General features: G+C 38.8%; 1 protein-coding gene across 3 annotated transcripts in view; it reads right to left on the bottom strand.

Annotated features, from left to right (window-relative positions):
- Positions 1 to 14953, bottom strand: part of ADARB1 (adenosine deaminase RNA specific B1) — a 1484163-nt gene that overhangs the window by 128908 nt on the left and 1340302 nt on the right. For all 3 annotated transcript variants that reach the window (XM_044075985.1, XM_044075984.1, XM_044075986.1), the window contains one exon: positions 1463 to 1611. In XM_044075985.1, the coding sequence (XP_043931920.1) occupies positions 1463 to 1611 (149 nt within the window). The remainder of the gene's footprint in view (positions 1 to 1462; positions 1612 to 14953) is intronic.

The following is a 14953-nucleotide window of genomic DNA, read 5'->3' as shown; positions in this document are numbered from 1 at the left end:
TCCTTAGAGACATAGGTGCCAAATCAGGCATTAATTTCCTGTTCTCTATCTAATCGTCCAAGTTACACTTGAACTGGGTTAGGGAGGAACTCTGCTTCACATGGAAGAAGAGCATGTTCCAGAGATGGGGTAGTCCCTGGGATAGATACTTGTGTCTCCAGCAGGTCCTAGTTGTATCTCAGGCAAAATTTAAGTCTTTAGAATTGATCATTTTGATGCTGTTTGTTTTACATTTATGCAGGATGTCTGTCAGAGTGGAGTCTGACAATGCCTTGTATGCCAGGCATAGATCTTCCCTTAACAGCCTATAAGAGACAAAACACATGGATAGGGCCTTGAGACGGTCTGCATAGGGCATGCTACTTATGCCCTGTATTCTTTTAGTGAGGAACCTCTGTGGCCATTCCAGTTGTTGGATATGCCTGGTGAGGTACATACAAAATGAGGCATTTTACTCAATGATAGGTCTGAGGAATGCTGAATACAGTAGAATATTACTTCCTTGGACCTAGATGATATATCTTCGTTTATATGTTGCACAACATAGAATGATTTCCTCACTACTGTAGACATGTGATAGTCAAAAGGCTGGATTACTGTCTGTGTGTCCCCAAGTCCCTGACTACTGGGACAAGTTTTAGGGGTGTGTTGTTAATACGATAGTTACCAGGGGTGGATGACTTCCCGAAGGATACTATTATGCATTTCTTGGCATTAAGTTTTGTCCATGGCTCTAAAATCAGTTGTTTGCTTGTGTCAGCCCTTCCTGGACAACATTTACATTGGTGGGGGATTCAATGACAACTCCTAATTTGCAATCATCTACAAATTGGCCACTGACATTGGCTTTGACTTCACAGTATATTGTCTCCTATATGTATGCACCAAACACACAATAGCAGTAACATTTCAGTGACAGTAAAGGGTGGGTGTATCTATTTTGTTTAGGGAGGGGAATGCAGTTCACATTCACATCGCATTTTTTTATCGAGTTCACATATATCAGAAGGAGACATCACACATTTCTCCATAAAACTGACATATGCTACTGGAAGAGTCTTCTAAAATAAAAATGTTGAAAACAATGCCCTATATCATTTTGATTGCTGATCATCAGTCCATTGCCACCATACATAAACCGGCAACTAGTATAAATTAGAACTGATCACTGTTATCCTTGTGATGAACCGTGGCTTTGAAAATTATTCTCTGGCAGCAAGAAACCAACACAGTAATGTGATAATTTCTGCTAAGTGGTTCTATGGGAAATGGTTATTGACAGTAGGATAGGATACAAGATGGTTTGCAGGAGGAATGGCTTTGATTACTACAGAATTAGCAAAATGGAAAAAGAAAAGATTTTTTAAAAAAAAACTCTGCAGTAATTCAGTAATAAATAAAATTTGTACCTTCATATGTATGCGTACACAGAGGAATTGCATGTCTCACTCTGCCTACATACCTTCCATTCCTGCTTCATGAGGGGAGAAGATCCTTGCATCCCCACAGGGAGATGTGCTGATGTATAGATGAAACTGCACGTTATCCTTCAGTCCAAATCCACCCTTTTCACACCGAATAAAGATAGATTTTTGCTGATCTTCATCATTACTATGAAAAGAAAATACACAAGCATCACTGCTGTGAGCACTATGAGAAAAGTGCTTACTTACTGTTGAGGAACTTTACAAACAGCAGTTAGAGGGCAGAACAGACTTTAAATTTCTTGTTAGCCTCTCTTACCCCCACCCACCCCACCCAAAGCAAATGTGTTGCAAGTGAATACTGAGCATAAATCAAGTCTGGCATCAGTCTTCTAGACAGAACATAATGCTCATTTCCCAATTCAAAATTATTTGCAAAACAACCAAAGTATATCTATATTTTTGCCCTTGTTCCTGGTCAATATTCAGAATCTTTGAAGAAATGACATTTACGATTACAAAAAAAAAAAATGTATCAATCTGAGTAAAAGTTGGTTCCTCAGAGTTGATCACTGCTTCCCTCCATAAACTTCCAGCATAAAATTACAAATTCTGCCTTTGTTGTTGAGGCTTCTGCTTTAAGTTTATTACATAACTGTAAATATTCTTCAACTTGTCCACTACTTATGCAAGGCCCAAGTTGCTCACTCAATTGCATAGTTCTTCTTACTGTAGTGCACCTTATCTTAAAATATTAATAACGCCCAAGTGTATTATACCATACATCAGACACTGCTGACCCATAGGTGTACTGCCTTGTACCATTAATCAGTTACGATAGCATCTTGAATTTGTCAGGAACTTTATATGTACCTTAAGCCTGGCTCCATGACGCAGAGAAATGGAGCCCTGACTGTGATCAGGCAACTGGGGTTAGACAGCATTCCTGGAACTGGAGAAGCCAAGCATGGATGGAAAGAAGTGAAGGGTTATAGGCTATTCAACTCTTCTGTGGAGACAGTTTTAGGGCAGGCACTTGATGAGAACAATGAAGGGTGTTATTTCACTAATGAATTCTGAGAAAACCACTACAAAGTGCTTGAGAATGGCAGAGCATGGCAGGGCTGCTTGCTGGCAACTCCCACTACAGAAATGAGGAGCAATCAGTACAGTCAGTCCCTTGCATTACCTCTTTGCTCGTGAGGTGAGAATGTGTGTGGGGGGGGGGGGGTGAAGGGTTACTCAGAAAAATATGACCCATCTCTGACAGCCTCCTAAATGATGGCCTTTCCTCACAGACCCTCATCCTGGTGATGGGGTATAAATGGGCCAACTGGCTGAGAGGGGGCTGATGATGGTCAGACAGTGGGAGCAAAAAAATATATACTTAAAATAACAGCCTAAGTATCTGCATTATTCAATACTTACAGAATGTTACTAAAAGCAGTGGAACATGCCTGGTAGTAAAATTTTGAAAAAATGTGCTGGTGCCAAAGACATGTTGCTACAAATCATTTGTGTGCCACTCTGTCAACTTCAGTGTGTATGAGGTAGTACTGTCATGTTTATTCATTTAGGCAGTCCATGATCAACAGTAGGATTTAAGCAATGCCACTTTCAATTATTCTGTGAGGGGATGTAGTTGCTGTACAATGGTGGGACTGCCTCTTTAGTCCAAGATGCAATGATTTCAGAGTCGATAACAGTAAGTATGGGCTGCAGGGAATATGACTGGTTAGGTAGGAATTTTTCCCATGAAAACATGCATTTTTCTATTTTATACTTTGTTGGCATTTAAGTAGCTTTAAATTTACTATAGTCGAGTTTATTACTACTACAGTTTCTATTCTTCATAAGAAAATTGACTTCTACCTGTATCAGCTTCATTTTATTACTGTACAAGTAAGCATACTGAAGAAATACAAAGCAAACTAGCTTGGTACAAAAGACTGAGTGGCAGTGGAGGATGGTAACTTCAAATTAAAGGGGGGCTGCAGAAGACAGATGAATGGGTGGGGCCAATGGGAATGGGGTGTGGCAAACTAGAAAGGGGTGGAGCTATGCTCAAAACCACAACTGGAACATTAATTAAATATGCTGCCCTGGGTGCCAAACCATCATTACGAGAGTCCAATCAAGACAAAATGAAGGGCAGAAGAAAAAAATATTTCAATGCATTGGCTACATGACAGCTTACTTAATATCTAGATGGAAACATGTTGTGAGGCATGAAAAAATTAATTACTTTTTAAATACATTACTGGAATGCCAGTCAAAATCAAGCATTAAAAAAAATAAGCAGCACTCAACTCAAACCACTTCTCCTCGTAGTGCAATTCCAATTATAATTTACATTCAGCTTTATAAAATTACCAAGTAACATGCTGAAAGTAGCAATCTCTGTGATACCCCCACTTGTAAAAATGTTTCTTATCCAAAAAGACCTGCTGCCTGACAACATTCTACTTGTTTCATGGGGAAGACATGAAGAAAGTAAAACATGAACAGCAAACAAGAAACAAGCTCAAGATAAATTCCTTAAAGGATTACTGCACAGGTTATGGACCACACATGATAGATTGGCATTCTGTTTAGTTTACATGTAAATACTGCAAAGGTGACTGCAAGTCTCCAACAAATGTAATGAGCTTCTTAAAATACTGTAATCCTGTCCTTTATTACAAATACTGTCATATGCATTTCAATACCCAAGGCTTATACATTATCTAGTTATGTAAATATTCTCTGCATGGCAACAACAAAAAAGGCTTTCAATGTTGGTAATTCTTTAACAATATGCTTATTAAAGCTTACTTGCATCTTACAATCTCCAACAAGCCTAGCAGATGGTCATTAAAGCATTGCTACTTGAACACAGAGCAAAAGGGCACTGCGACAGCATGCATTTTCTGAAGCAGCATAAATCAGCAGTATAAAAATATGACAGAAACTAGAACATTCTGCAAAACGAAGGACAGATGAAAAGCCACTGTCGTACTTGTGTCTACCTTGGATGGGGGAATACTCCGCACACTTACACTGCATAACTGCTCCTTGCCTTGCTTGGACACATCCAGAGTCACTACATGGGGGAGTGGGGTGCAACAAGTATGTCACAATTTGAAATTCGTCTGGCTGACGGTGATGGCTCTGACACTCATACCTTTCAATCTCAGAGCAAGAAATCTGGACAAATCCATACATAGAAGTGGGACACAGGCCCAAAAATAAGGACAAATTTTAAATATTGCTCTTGTAAACATATAAACATAACAGAATAATAGTAGGTCTTGCATTAGTATGAATTTTCTGAACGGTATGAACTCTGAAACTCAAATGTCTGCCATTATTTTTCTAACTTCAGTCATTAATGTCAGTTGCTCAAGTTAACAGTACTAATATTAAAAAAGGTCTCCCCCTTCTTTGACAGGTTACCCAGCTGTATTGTGCGGCAATTTTATATTTTTGCATCACATTTTTTCATAAAATTGTGTTTTTTCTGGCAAATTAGTGGCAAATCAGGCTTATGTTGGGGAATCCTGGGATAATCAATGGGATGGGGTTGAGCAAGTATGAGGTTCAGCAATGGGATGGACATCTCTGTAGAAACATAGTAGGAGACCAAGCCTATAGAGCAAAAAATATTTACATTGAGAGATAGTAATTGGTTGGATTTGGGAAGCAGAGTCCTAGCATGTAACCATTTGTAGTTAACCTCATCAGAAATGTACACAGGTACAGAAAGGGCGCATGTAGGCTATGGTTTGTTTGTGTGAAGCTGAGAAGATAAGGCTGTAGGACCAATACATATGTTGGTGCCAGATGCATATGAGGACATAGTAAAGGATAAGCAAGCCACAAAAGCATGAGAGGGGGAGAATTAGAATGAAGGTATTAGAAGATTCAGAGGGAACAGGTTTGTCGTACTGAAGGGAAACAGTTGGAAGGTTCATGAAAGGCTGGTGAGATTAGTTGAGGTTGGAGTTGGATGGCAAAAATAGGGGTTAGATGCTACATTTATAGGAAAGCAAGTCAGAGGTATGTAGCACACCAAAGAAGGCACAAACCTGTATAATGCAGTTCTCAAGGTACCAGTACCAGACATAACATTACCAGTGTTGAACAATGGCCAGATCTTTGGTGAGCGGATAAAAGGAATGGGAGAAGAGCACCAGCTGATTAGCTGTATATGATGCAATGGCTAAAATGGAATACAAAGGGTAAAGACTAAAACCCTGCATTATAACACAGGGATTGATATTGCAATGCAGTCCTAGTAGGACATCTGTAATTGAATCTAATATTCAAAGTGACATGGGTTTAGTAATACAGATGAAAATTTTTAAGAAGTATCTCAGTATTGATACATCAGCTGAAGTTCAGGTGCAACTTGCAAATTCTGATGTCAAGTACATCAATAAGCAATAACAAAAATGTAGGTGCAGTGTCTGTCCATCAAGACATGGCTTCCTATGAAGGTGAGTTCAGATAGAGGACACTGAGGGGTGGTTCACTATTAACAAGCTGGTGTGCATTTACCTTCAGCTTTATGTAAGGGCTACAATGCTCTTAGAGCAAAAGACAGGTACCAACATTAACAAGATAAATAAGTGAATCACCAGGGCAGAGCAAACTGCCCAACTCAACAAAGGAAAGCAACACAATAGTGACCGTCAGTTTCATGGAATAGGCAGATAAAGCCCCATCTGTGACTTAAGACAACCTAGGTTTGATTAACAGCACTGCAAAAAGGTGCCCAGCACACTGTATATGGGCTGGATACATGTTCTTGTCTCTGTCATGCAATATTCAGGATGTAGCCTTAATGGAGCATTTGCATTAACACTCATACTCACTGGGGAAGGTATAACAAGCTTTTGTATCTGCGTGCTCATATGTCAACTGCTGTGGAAGGAGTTAGGGCAGAACAAAGAAAACAAACATTCTTCATGGCTGCCTGGATGATATCTGCACTACAACGGGCCCTTGTCCTGGTGATGAGAAATAAATGCACATGGCTATTGGGGGGGGGGGGGTTATAGTCAGCAGACACAGGGCAAGAAAATGAACATAAAAAAAAAGATTCCAGTGGTACCTCACATAAATATGGAATAATGGGTAGAAATATAACAGGCAGAGATGGATGTATATGGAGAAGCACACAGTGCAATCCACCAGTACTAGTGTGTATAATTAACAACATTGCTGGCTATCACAGCATACAGCAGAGTCAAGCCTTGCTCGTATCTCTACATGCCAAAAGTAGTTTCAGTGAATGCTGATTATACAAAACAAAAATCACTAAAAACTACTTACACAAATGTAAAAAACTATGTATTTTTTGCATGGAGTCAAGTCTCCTACATTCCTCATGTGAAGGGGGTACCCCAAACCTACATATACCAACTTATAGTTAAAGAACTTTGAGAAAAAGTGCAAAGTCCATTAATGCCGAAATTTTTTTTTTTTTTTTTTTTTGTGATTTTACTTCTCACAAATGGCACCTGCTGAAACAAACTTTGTATAGCTGTCAGACTTCCCCAAACCTCATCTAGCATCAAATCAAAGTTTTAGCTTGGTAACAAAATGGAAATTTAACTGTAAAAAATTAACAGTACAGAGAAATGGGGAAAGGGAGCAAGGACCACTTAGAAGGATGAACGTTCAGAAAAGATAGCAGGAAGCAAGTAGCCCAGCACAGCAAATGCAACATTAGCAGCTGAATCTCGATGAGATAAAGTATAATATTATGAGGAACATTGGAAGAATAATCAACAGTAAAGCCATCAGTATTAGACACCTGTTAAATAAAGCCAGAGAGGAAGAGATATCAGGAACTGGCACCAACAATGCCTGAAGTATGGAAGATTTACAGAAATGGCCAGTCTACACAGACAAAATTAAGCCAATGATAAGTAACAACACTACACAGCACAAGGCGGCAAAGTATGGTTGTAGTAAAATAATTAAATATATTAAAGACTGTTTAGGCAAACTGGTGGCACAGAAAAATAATATAATACATAAGATAATAATTCCCAAGGAAGAATTTTCTTTATTCTCTGGGCACCACAGATACAGAGTGAGGTCAAAGAAAACCAGTATACATACTAAAGAAGTGAACTTACATAAAATACATAAAGTATATACAATGCAAAAGATAACAGTGAAAAAAAAAGAGAAGTAAAGGTATTAGGCGACTCACACCATGAATGGCTAACCTTAGTCTGAACAGTCATAATGCTCTACAGCTATCAACAGTCCTTAGATTACAAGGTTCACAGTATGTATTATGTACTCAATACCAGCTATCTGTGGCTTGAGACTGCTGCATTCACAACAGATTCTTATACCACTGTTACTCCTCTTTGAAGACCATCTCCCCTGGAGTTCTTGTTTTTTGCCTCATGTTGTTTAAAAATCAAACAAAACAAAACATGGAGCTAGTGTGACCTCTTCAGCAGTTCCCACCAGACAGACAGAAAGGCGAACTCTGTCACACACACACACACACACACACACACACACACACACACACACACACACACACTCTACACATCGGCGGCAGCAGCATAATAAAACCAAATACACATCGGCGGCAGCATAATAAAACCAAACACACATCAGCGGCAGCATAAGAAACCCCAATACACTTCGGCGGCATAAGAAAAACCAACGGCTAAAGCTAACCTGAATAAAATTACATATTACACTTTCCCTGCTAAATAAAATTACACTTACCGGCTCTGTACAGCTTCCCTCATGGCTGCTTTCCACATACAGCTTACCTTTGGTTTCTGGTTTGGCTGGTGGCTGGTTTCGGTTTCCTGTGATAGGCTGAAGGCTCCAGCCTGTGGGTGATGCAGTCCAGTCTTCTCTGTGTGCGGGTGACGACAACCACACAGACTTCTAGGTTGCAGGGCAGAGATGCCTTTTTCCCTTATCCAGACTGCCTAACAGGCAGTCTGGATAAGGGAGAACGGCATCTCTGCCCTACAACCCAGAAGTGTCTGCTGTGAGCATGCATGGAGGTTTTTTTTATCGTGAGTTTTTTTTTTTTCTGTTTTGATTTTGTTTGCCGTTTTTTTTTTCTTTTGTTTTTACAGGTGGGAGGGCTGCAGTCCTATAGCACGAGCCGCACCTGCTGAGTGGTGATGGAAAAGGAGCTTATTCAAGAACATGTGCAGCAGCAACTGGTATGCAGCTTGCACAAGATACATGCTAAAAGTCATGAAACATTTTGTCAAATGCCATGCAGTAAGCTGAGGATCTTCCTATCAATAAGGGATAATGCAAAGACCAAAGTTAGACTCGTGTGTTATGTATACAAAAACTGAGGCAGCGATGCCGCAAAGAACTGTCCTTACTCCCAGGTACAATGAGCTACACAATTAAAAAAAAAAAAAAAAAAAAAAAGACAATTTTTGGATGCAGAAAAGGACTCTAGCAGGGTAGCTAGGTTTCATTTAAACAGTTGTTTTAGACATTTTTGCCCCTGGGGAATTAGATTACTAAACGCTATATAAAGGGATTATGAGCCACAAGTTAATACTCATACTGGTATGTCTTTGCCTTTAAAGCTATTCAGAGGTATGAGACAAAGTTACCCACTGTCATCAGTTTTATTTGTTCTGTACCTAAAACCTTCAGTAGTGTCAGTGAAAACATCACATTCGAGGGGTTGTCTAATTTGATGTGATCAGATACAAATGTCAATATAGCTAATGAACCTAAACAAAATGCAAAAAGTTTCTTTCAGTTGCCGGACCATTTTGATGCATTTTCAGGATACAAAATAAATGACAAAGTCAATGGTAGCTAGAATACGTTTTAGTTTTTCCCAAGCTCTAAAAACTAAGAAATGGTTACTTATGGCAGGTTGATTACATTAAATATTTGGCTATCTGGTTAGGTGGTACCCTGGAAAAAAAATCTACACACAAGAGATATGAAAAGCTAAACAGAAAAAAAAAAAAAAATAAAAGGGGATTTTCATGGGAGAAGGATGCTTGGACTAGAACCAGACCAAAGGGTCAGGGTCCAGGTTACACATATATTTTCTATATTACTTTTGTTACTACACGCGATTCAGTCATTTTGGCTCATATTCCAGTTCATTTTCAGCAAGAAATTAAAATAATATTGTGAGATTATGTTTGGGATGGTAATAAGGCTCAAGTGTTAGGGAATAAAATTATATTCTTGAAGCAGTTAATGTTCCTGGCTCTAAACGGTATTAAGATGCAGAGTAGATGGAAATAATATGTTACGAGTTTATGGGATTATGAAGATAAATTGAAAATGTTACTAGGTTTAATTACTGGAAATATAGACTTAAAAGTTATAGCCAGTTGATTAGATACCCTTACATAACAAAGCAGGCAGTAGTAACTTTGGGTAATATGCCTGCAATACCTAGTCAACACTATCACAGACAGTGAAGTGAGTTTACAAAAGCTTAAAGTTTTAAGAAATTGAAGAAAAAAAATAGAAAGACAATAGCATTTTTTTGGGGGAGTGGGCAGTCAAGAGTAGGTTTAACACAAGGTACTTGGATGCAGCCTCAACAGTGATTTGAATATGAAAGCTTGACTGGGATAAAAAAAGTGAATAGGCTTAAGTGTTATTGAGTGCTACACTGCCTGAAGTAATACATTTAATAATAAAAGCAAAGGTGAAAATCTTTTAGTGAAAAGGACTAATTATTAGGAAATATAGAGTAGTAAAAACAGTACATAATGAGACAATGACTCAAGTTAGACAAGACTGGGGCACTCTGGTAGAGAGTACACTGCATAGTCACCTGGAAGTAAATTTGTTAGTTACTGCAGTGTACCACCAAATCTTGCAGATTTAGGGTTTTTCCATGGAAGTGTTTGCACAAATACTTTTACGCTTTACATGCAGAGACTCAGAAGATATTTCTAAAAGAAGACTCCTATCTAGTGGAGGTGTGAGCAGGGAACGGGCAAATTTTCTTCTTATGTTAAGATTCAATAGTATACATGGCTGATGTAGAAATTCTTGTGGCAAGAGTCTTAAAGAGCTAAGCATTACAAAGGTGTTAAAATTGCTAAGGTACAACTGTAGAAATTCTAAATCCATAAAGATGTTATGGTGATTGTGACATGATAAACAAGTTCTAAATCTTTATTAGCAATGTTATTTTTATTGATGTTGACAGCTAAAAGTTGTAAAAAAAGAATGGAAAATTAAGAATTTCCCCAACACTAAATAATGTAATTTAATTATGGAAGATCTGAACTCAAGAGATCATACTGCTAAAAGGAATTTTACTAGGCAGTTGCCATGGTGAATAATGCATAAGGACAAAACTAATAGATAATACTATTAGTCTTTTATGACTATATTTGTGGGAGTTGTGATATGTTACAATAACTGACTGCTTCTAGAAATTTCTGATCTTGACTGGTTTCTCCTTGAATTTAAAACTTTGTAATACACACAGTTTCCCTCTCCAAGAATGCAACTGTCAAATTATTTTAAGTTTTACTATGAAATGTTTTCATGGACCTTTTATATATTTTGTTGTTTACTAAGTTATCATAATTAAAAAGTTGATGCAAGTGTTGACTGTGAGTGCCCCTGACAAAATTAGCATCTATAAGACATTGTTTAGTCATGCATTATGTTGGTCTCTCAGTCAAAATGTCACAAATTTAGCATACAAGATGTGTTTTAAAGTACTCTATGTGAAGTTATTAACAGATGCAAAAAAAAGAATAGTTTGTTTAAAAAAAACAGGTGACATTAAATATGAGTTTGCATGTAATACATGAGGAAAGAGCTACAGATGAAAATGTTGGACAGAATTATGTCCATGTTTTTTGTGGAAAGAGGAATAACAAAAGACTGGTATTACTACTGGGGTGCTGGCCAGAAATTTGGCTGCCTTTGGCATGGTGTCCTATTTGTGATGAGTGTTGCAACAGTGAGAAGTAGGACATCAAAGGTGCTTCAACAATCTATTAGTTTAAAGGTGTGCACACTTATGCAACCAACTTACTGTCATCATCATCTTCTTTTGGCTGTTCCCATTAGGGGTCGCCACAGCGGATCATCTGTTTCCATTTCTTCCTGTCCTCTGCATCATGCTCTTTCACACCAACCACCTGCATGTCCTCTCTCACCACATCCATAAACCTCATCTTAGGCCTTTCTCTTTTCCTCTTACCTGGCAGCTCCATCCTTAGCATCCTTTTCCCAATATACCCAGCATCCCTCCTCAGCACATGTCCAAACCAACGCAATCTCGCCTCTCTTGCTTTGTTTCCAAACTGTCCAACCTGAGCTGACTCTCTAATATACTGATTTCTAATCCTGTCCATCCTAGTCACACCCAGTGCAAATCTTAACATCTTTAACTCTGACACATCCAGCTCTGATTCCTGCCTTTTCGACAATGCTACCGTCTCCAACCCATATAACATAGCTGGTCTCACTACCCTCTTGTAGACCTTCCCTTTCACTCTTATTGGTACCAGTCTGTCACAAATCACTCCTGACACTCTTCTCCACCCATTCCACCCTGCCTGTACTCTCTTCTTCACCTCTCTTCCACACTCACCATTACTCTGAACTGTTGATCCCAAGTACTTAAACTCATCCACCTTTACCAACTCTACTCCCTGCATCCTCACAATTCCTCTACCCTCCCTCTCACTTACACACACATAATCTGTTTTAGCCCTGCTGACCTTAATTCCTCTCCTCTCTAAAGCACATCTCCACCTCTCCAGGGTCTCCTCAACCTGGTCCCTACTCTCACTACATATCACAATGTCATCTGCAAACATCATAGTCCACAGGGCCTCCTGTCTAATCTCATCTGTCAACCTGTCCATCACCACTGCAAATAAGAAAGGGCTCAAAGCTGATCCTTGATGTAAACCCACCTCCACCTTAAACGTATCTGTCACTCCCACCGCAGTCCTCACTAATGTCACACTACCCTTGTACATATCCTGTACCGCTCTTACATACTTCTCTGCCACTCCCGACTTCCTCATACAGTACCACAACTCCTCTCTAGGCACCCTGTCATATGCTTTCTCTAAGTCCACAAAGACACAATGCAACTCCTTCTGACCTTCTCTGCATTTCTCCAACAACACTCTCAGAGCAAATATTGCATCTGTAGTGCTCTTTCCTAGCATGAAACCATACTGCTGATCACTAATCAACACCTCCCTTCTTAACCTAGCTTCCACTACTCTTTCCCATAACTTCAAGCTGTGACTGATCAATTTTATCCCTCTGTAGTTACTGCAGCTCTGCACATCACTCTTTTATTGTACTTTTTTAATTGTTTCCCCTAACAGATTTGTTTTTCAATTGAATTGTACAGGTTATAGATCACATTAAAGGTGGGAAAAGTTTTGAAATGATTTATTGTGGTCTCATTTTTTATCACAGAAACCTGGCTTTTTAACAAGGGTCTGTAAACTTTTTATATCCACTGTACATAGCCAAGGCTACTGCAGCAGTGATCATTCGAACATCTACCATTATGGTTAAGTACTATACTTTCTTGCTTTGTAACTTACAGCAACTGAATTTTACAATTAAAACAGTCCCATTACTTAGTCTGAATTGTAAAGCACCCAAGATCCTTTCTGTTTACTAGGAGCACCCAGAGATATACCTTACTAAATGGATACAAGGCCTAAACAACAGGTCCTATGTGGACCAACTCAAAGCCTTGTCACTACACTAAGTATACTACAGAGGTGACCTATGTCTGGCACAAAAATCATCCACTTACCCAGTACTAATGGATTTACTGCACACCAGCAAGTCAAATGGCATCAGATCTAAACCTTTTCTGCAACATGTAAAAGAACAGTTTGGAGGGAGTGGTATACCTTGCAGAGGATACCAATGAGCAGGAACAGACTCCCCATCCATATAAAACAAAGTATATCCTTGTTCATATTCAGGAACAAATTGCAGCTATGCATGGGAAACTGAAAATTTACCCCAGGACTACTCCCATGTACTTAGTAATGGATAGATGCTGCTCTTAAATGCCTTATTCCATGCATGGGTCCCTTAAAATTATCTATGATATGATCCCAGTTTTTCTCATTAGGAGGTAATGTATAATTATCAACCGTGGGATGGGTAGGGCCACTCTCTAACCAAACAGGATAGATTAATTTGAGAAAAAAAAAATATTTATTTATTTTACATTTGTTTACCGGGATGGTCTGACTGGATTTATGTCCATTTTCAGAGGAGGCCCGGGGAGAAAAGCTCTAAGTTAGTAGATTACATTAGTAACATTTACAAATTAACATAATTTACAGTCTTCATTAAGGTTACAAACATTTATAGGACACGGTAGGCAACTGAGAATTTCACACAGATAAGGACTTTATCCCGTAACAAGCTCTAGATATGCCACAAAGCAAAGTCATATACATTTTAGAGTCAAATGACAGATTTAATTAGGCAAGATATCCAATACCAGGGGGTGGGTGTTAGGTTTTGAACAGGGACATTGCCAGTGCATTTGAAAGTGTAGTTTGTGGCTTTTTTTTTGAACTGGGTTAGAGAGGGCTGAAGAGTAAATTCAGCAGGTAGAGTTTTCCAAGTTTTGCCTACAGAGCTGGCAAAGAGTCACCAGCCACATTTATGCTTTTGGTTGGTTGAACATGATTAGGCTTATAATGGCCCTCCAGAGCAGCCTGTCTAGTACTTAACTATGAACAAGATACTGTATAACAATGTAATTTACATGAAGTGTTAAAAAAATAACTTGACTACTATAACTTGGCTACTAGAAGGAAAAGTGGAGTGGAGGTCAGAGAATAAAAGAAAAGACAGTGTAACTGATTCTCATATGCAAAACTGTACATATCTAAATAGTTTAATGTGTTGCAAAGTACAGCTTTTTAATAAAACCCTTCCCCCTTTTCAGCAAGTTTTCAAGTTCAAATATCTTCACCCCTTGTTCCACCTTACTGATATGTGATCTCTCTAACCATGCAGCTACCCCTAACTCCAACCTTAAACATTATCTTATGAGAAAAAACAAAATTATGTAAACTCAAAACAAGCTTTTTAAGTTTACGGCATTTTGTTTTCTTTTTATTCAGTGTTCCTTTCAGGTGTTTTTTAGTTCTTTGTTACCTTATAAGAAACCTTTTTCCCAACCCATACCACTACACAAGACACTCAGACACACTACCCATATACTACACCCTACAAACAACACAAACTATCCAACTTATGTAGCTCTTATAGGTTCATAGGTAGGTACTAGGCTATTGGCCCTAGGGCCTATATAAGCCTAGCCAAAAGGTACCCTGGCTTTCGCCACCCAAGAAAATTATTTTACTGTGCCACCGTCGAGCAGAGCCACAGAAGTGATCCCCGGGGTGAATTTCCTATTTCCCATCCAATCATCAAGATTTTTCTTGAAGAGTGCTAATGAGGAGCTTTGTTTGATATAGAAAGGTAGTTTGTTCCAGAGTATTGGAAGTCTTTGGGACAGGAATCTATCC

The sequence above is a fragment of the Protopterus annectens genome, chromosome 6.part1 (assembly GCF_019279795.1).
Source record: "Protopterus annectens isolate FY-2018-M chromosome 6.part1, PAN1.0, whole genome shotgun sequence".
NCBI classification, from domain to species: domain Eukaryota; kingdom Metazoa; phylum Chordata; order Ceratodontiformes; family Protopteridae; genus Protopterus; species Protopterus annectens.
Note: the sequence above shows the minus strand (reverse complement) of the source record. Positions and strands in the feature narration are given on the sequence as shown.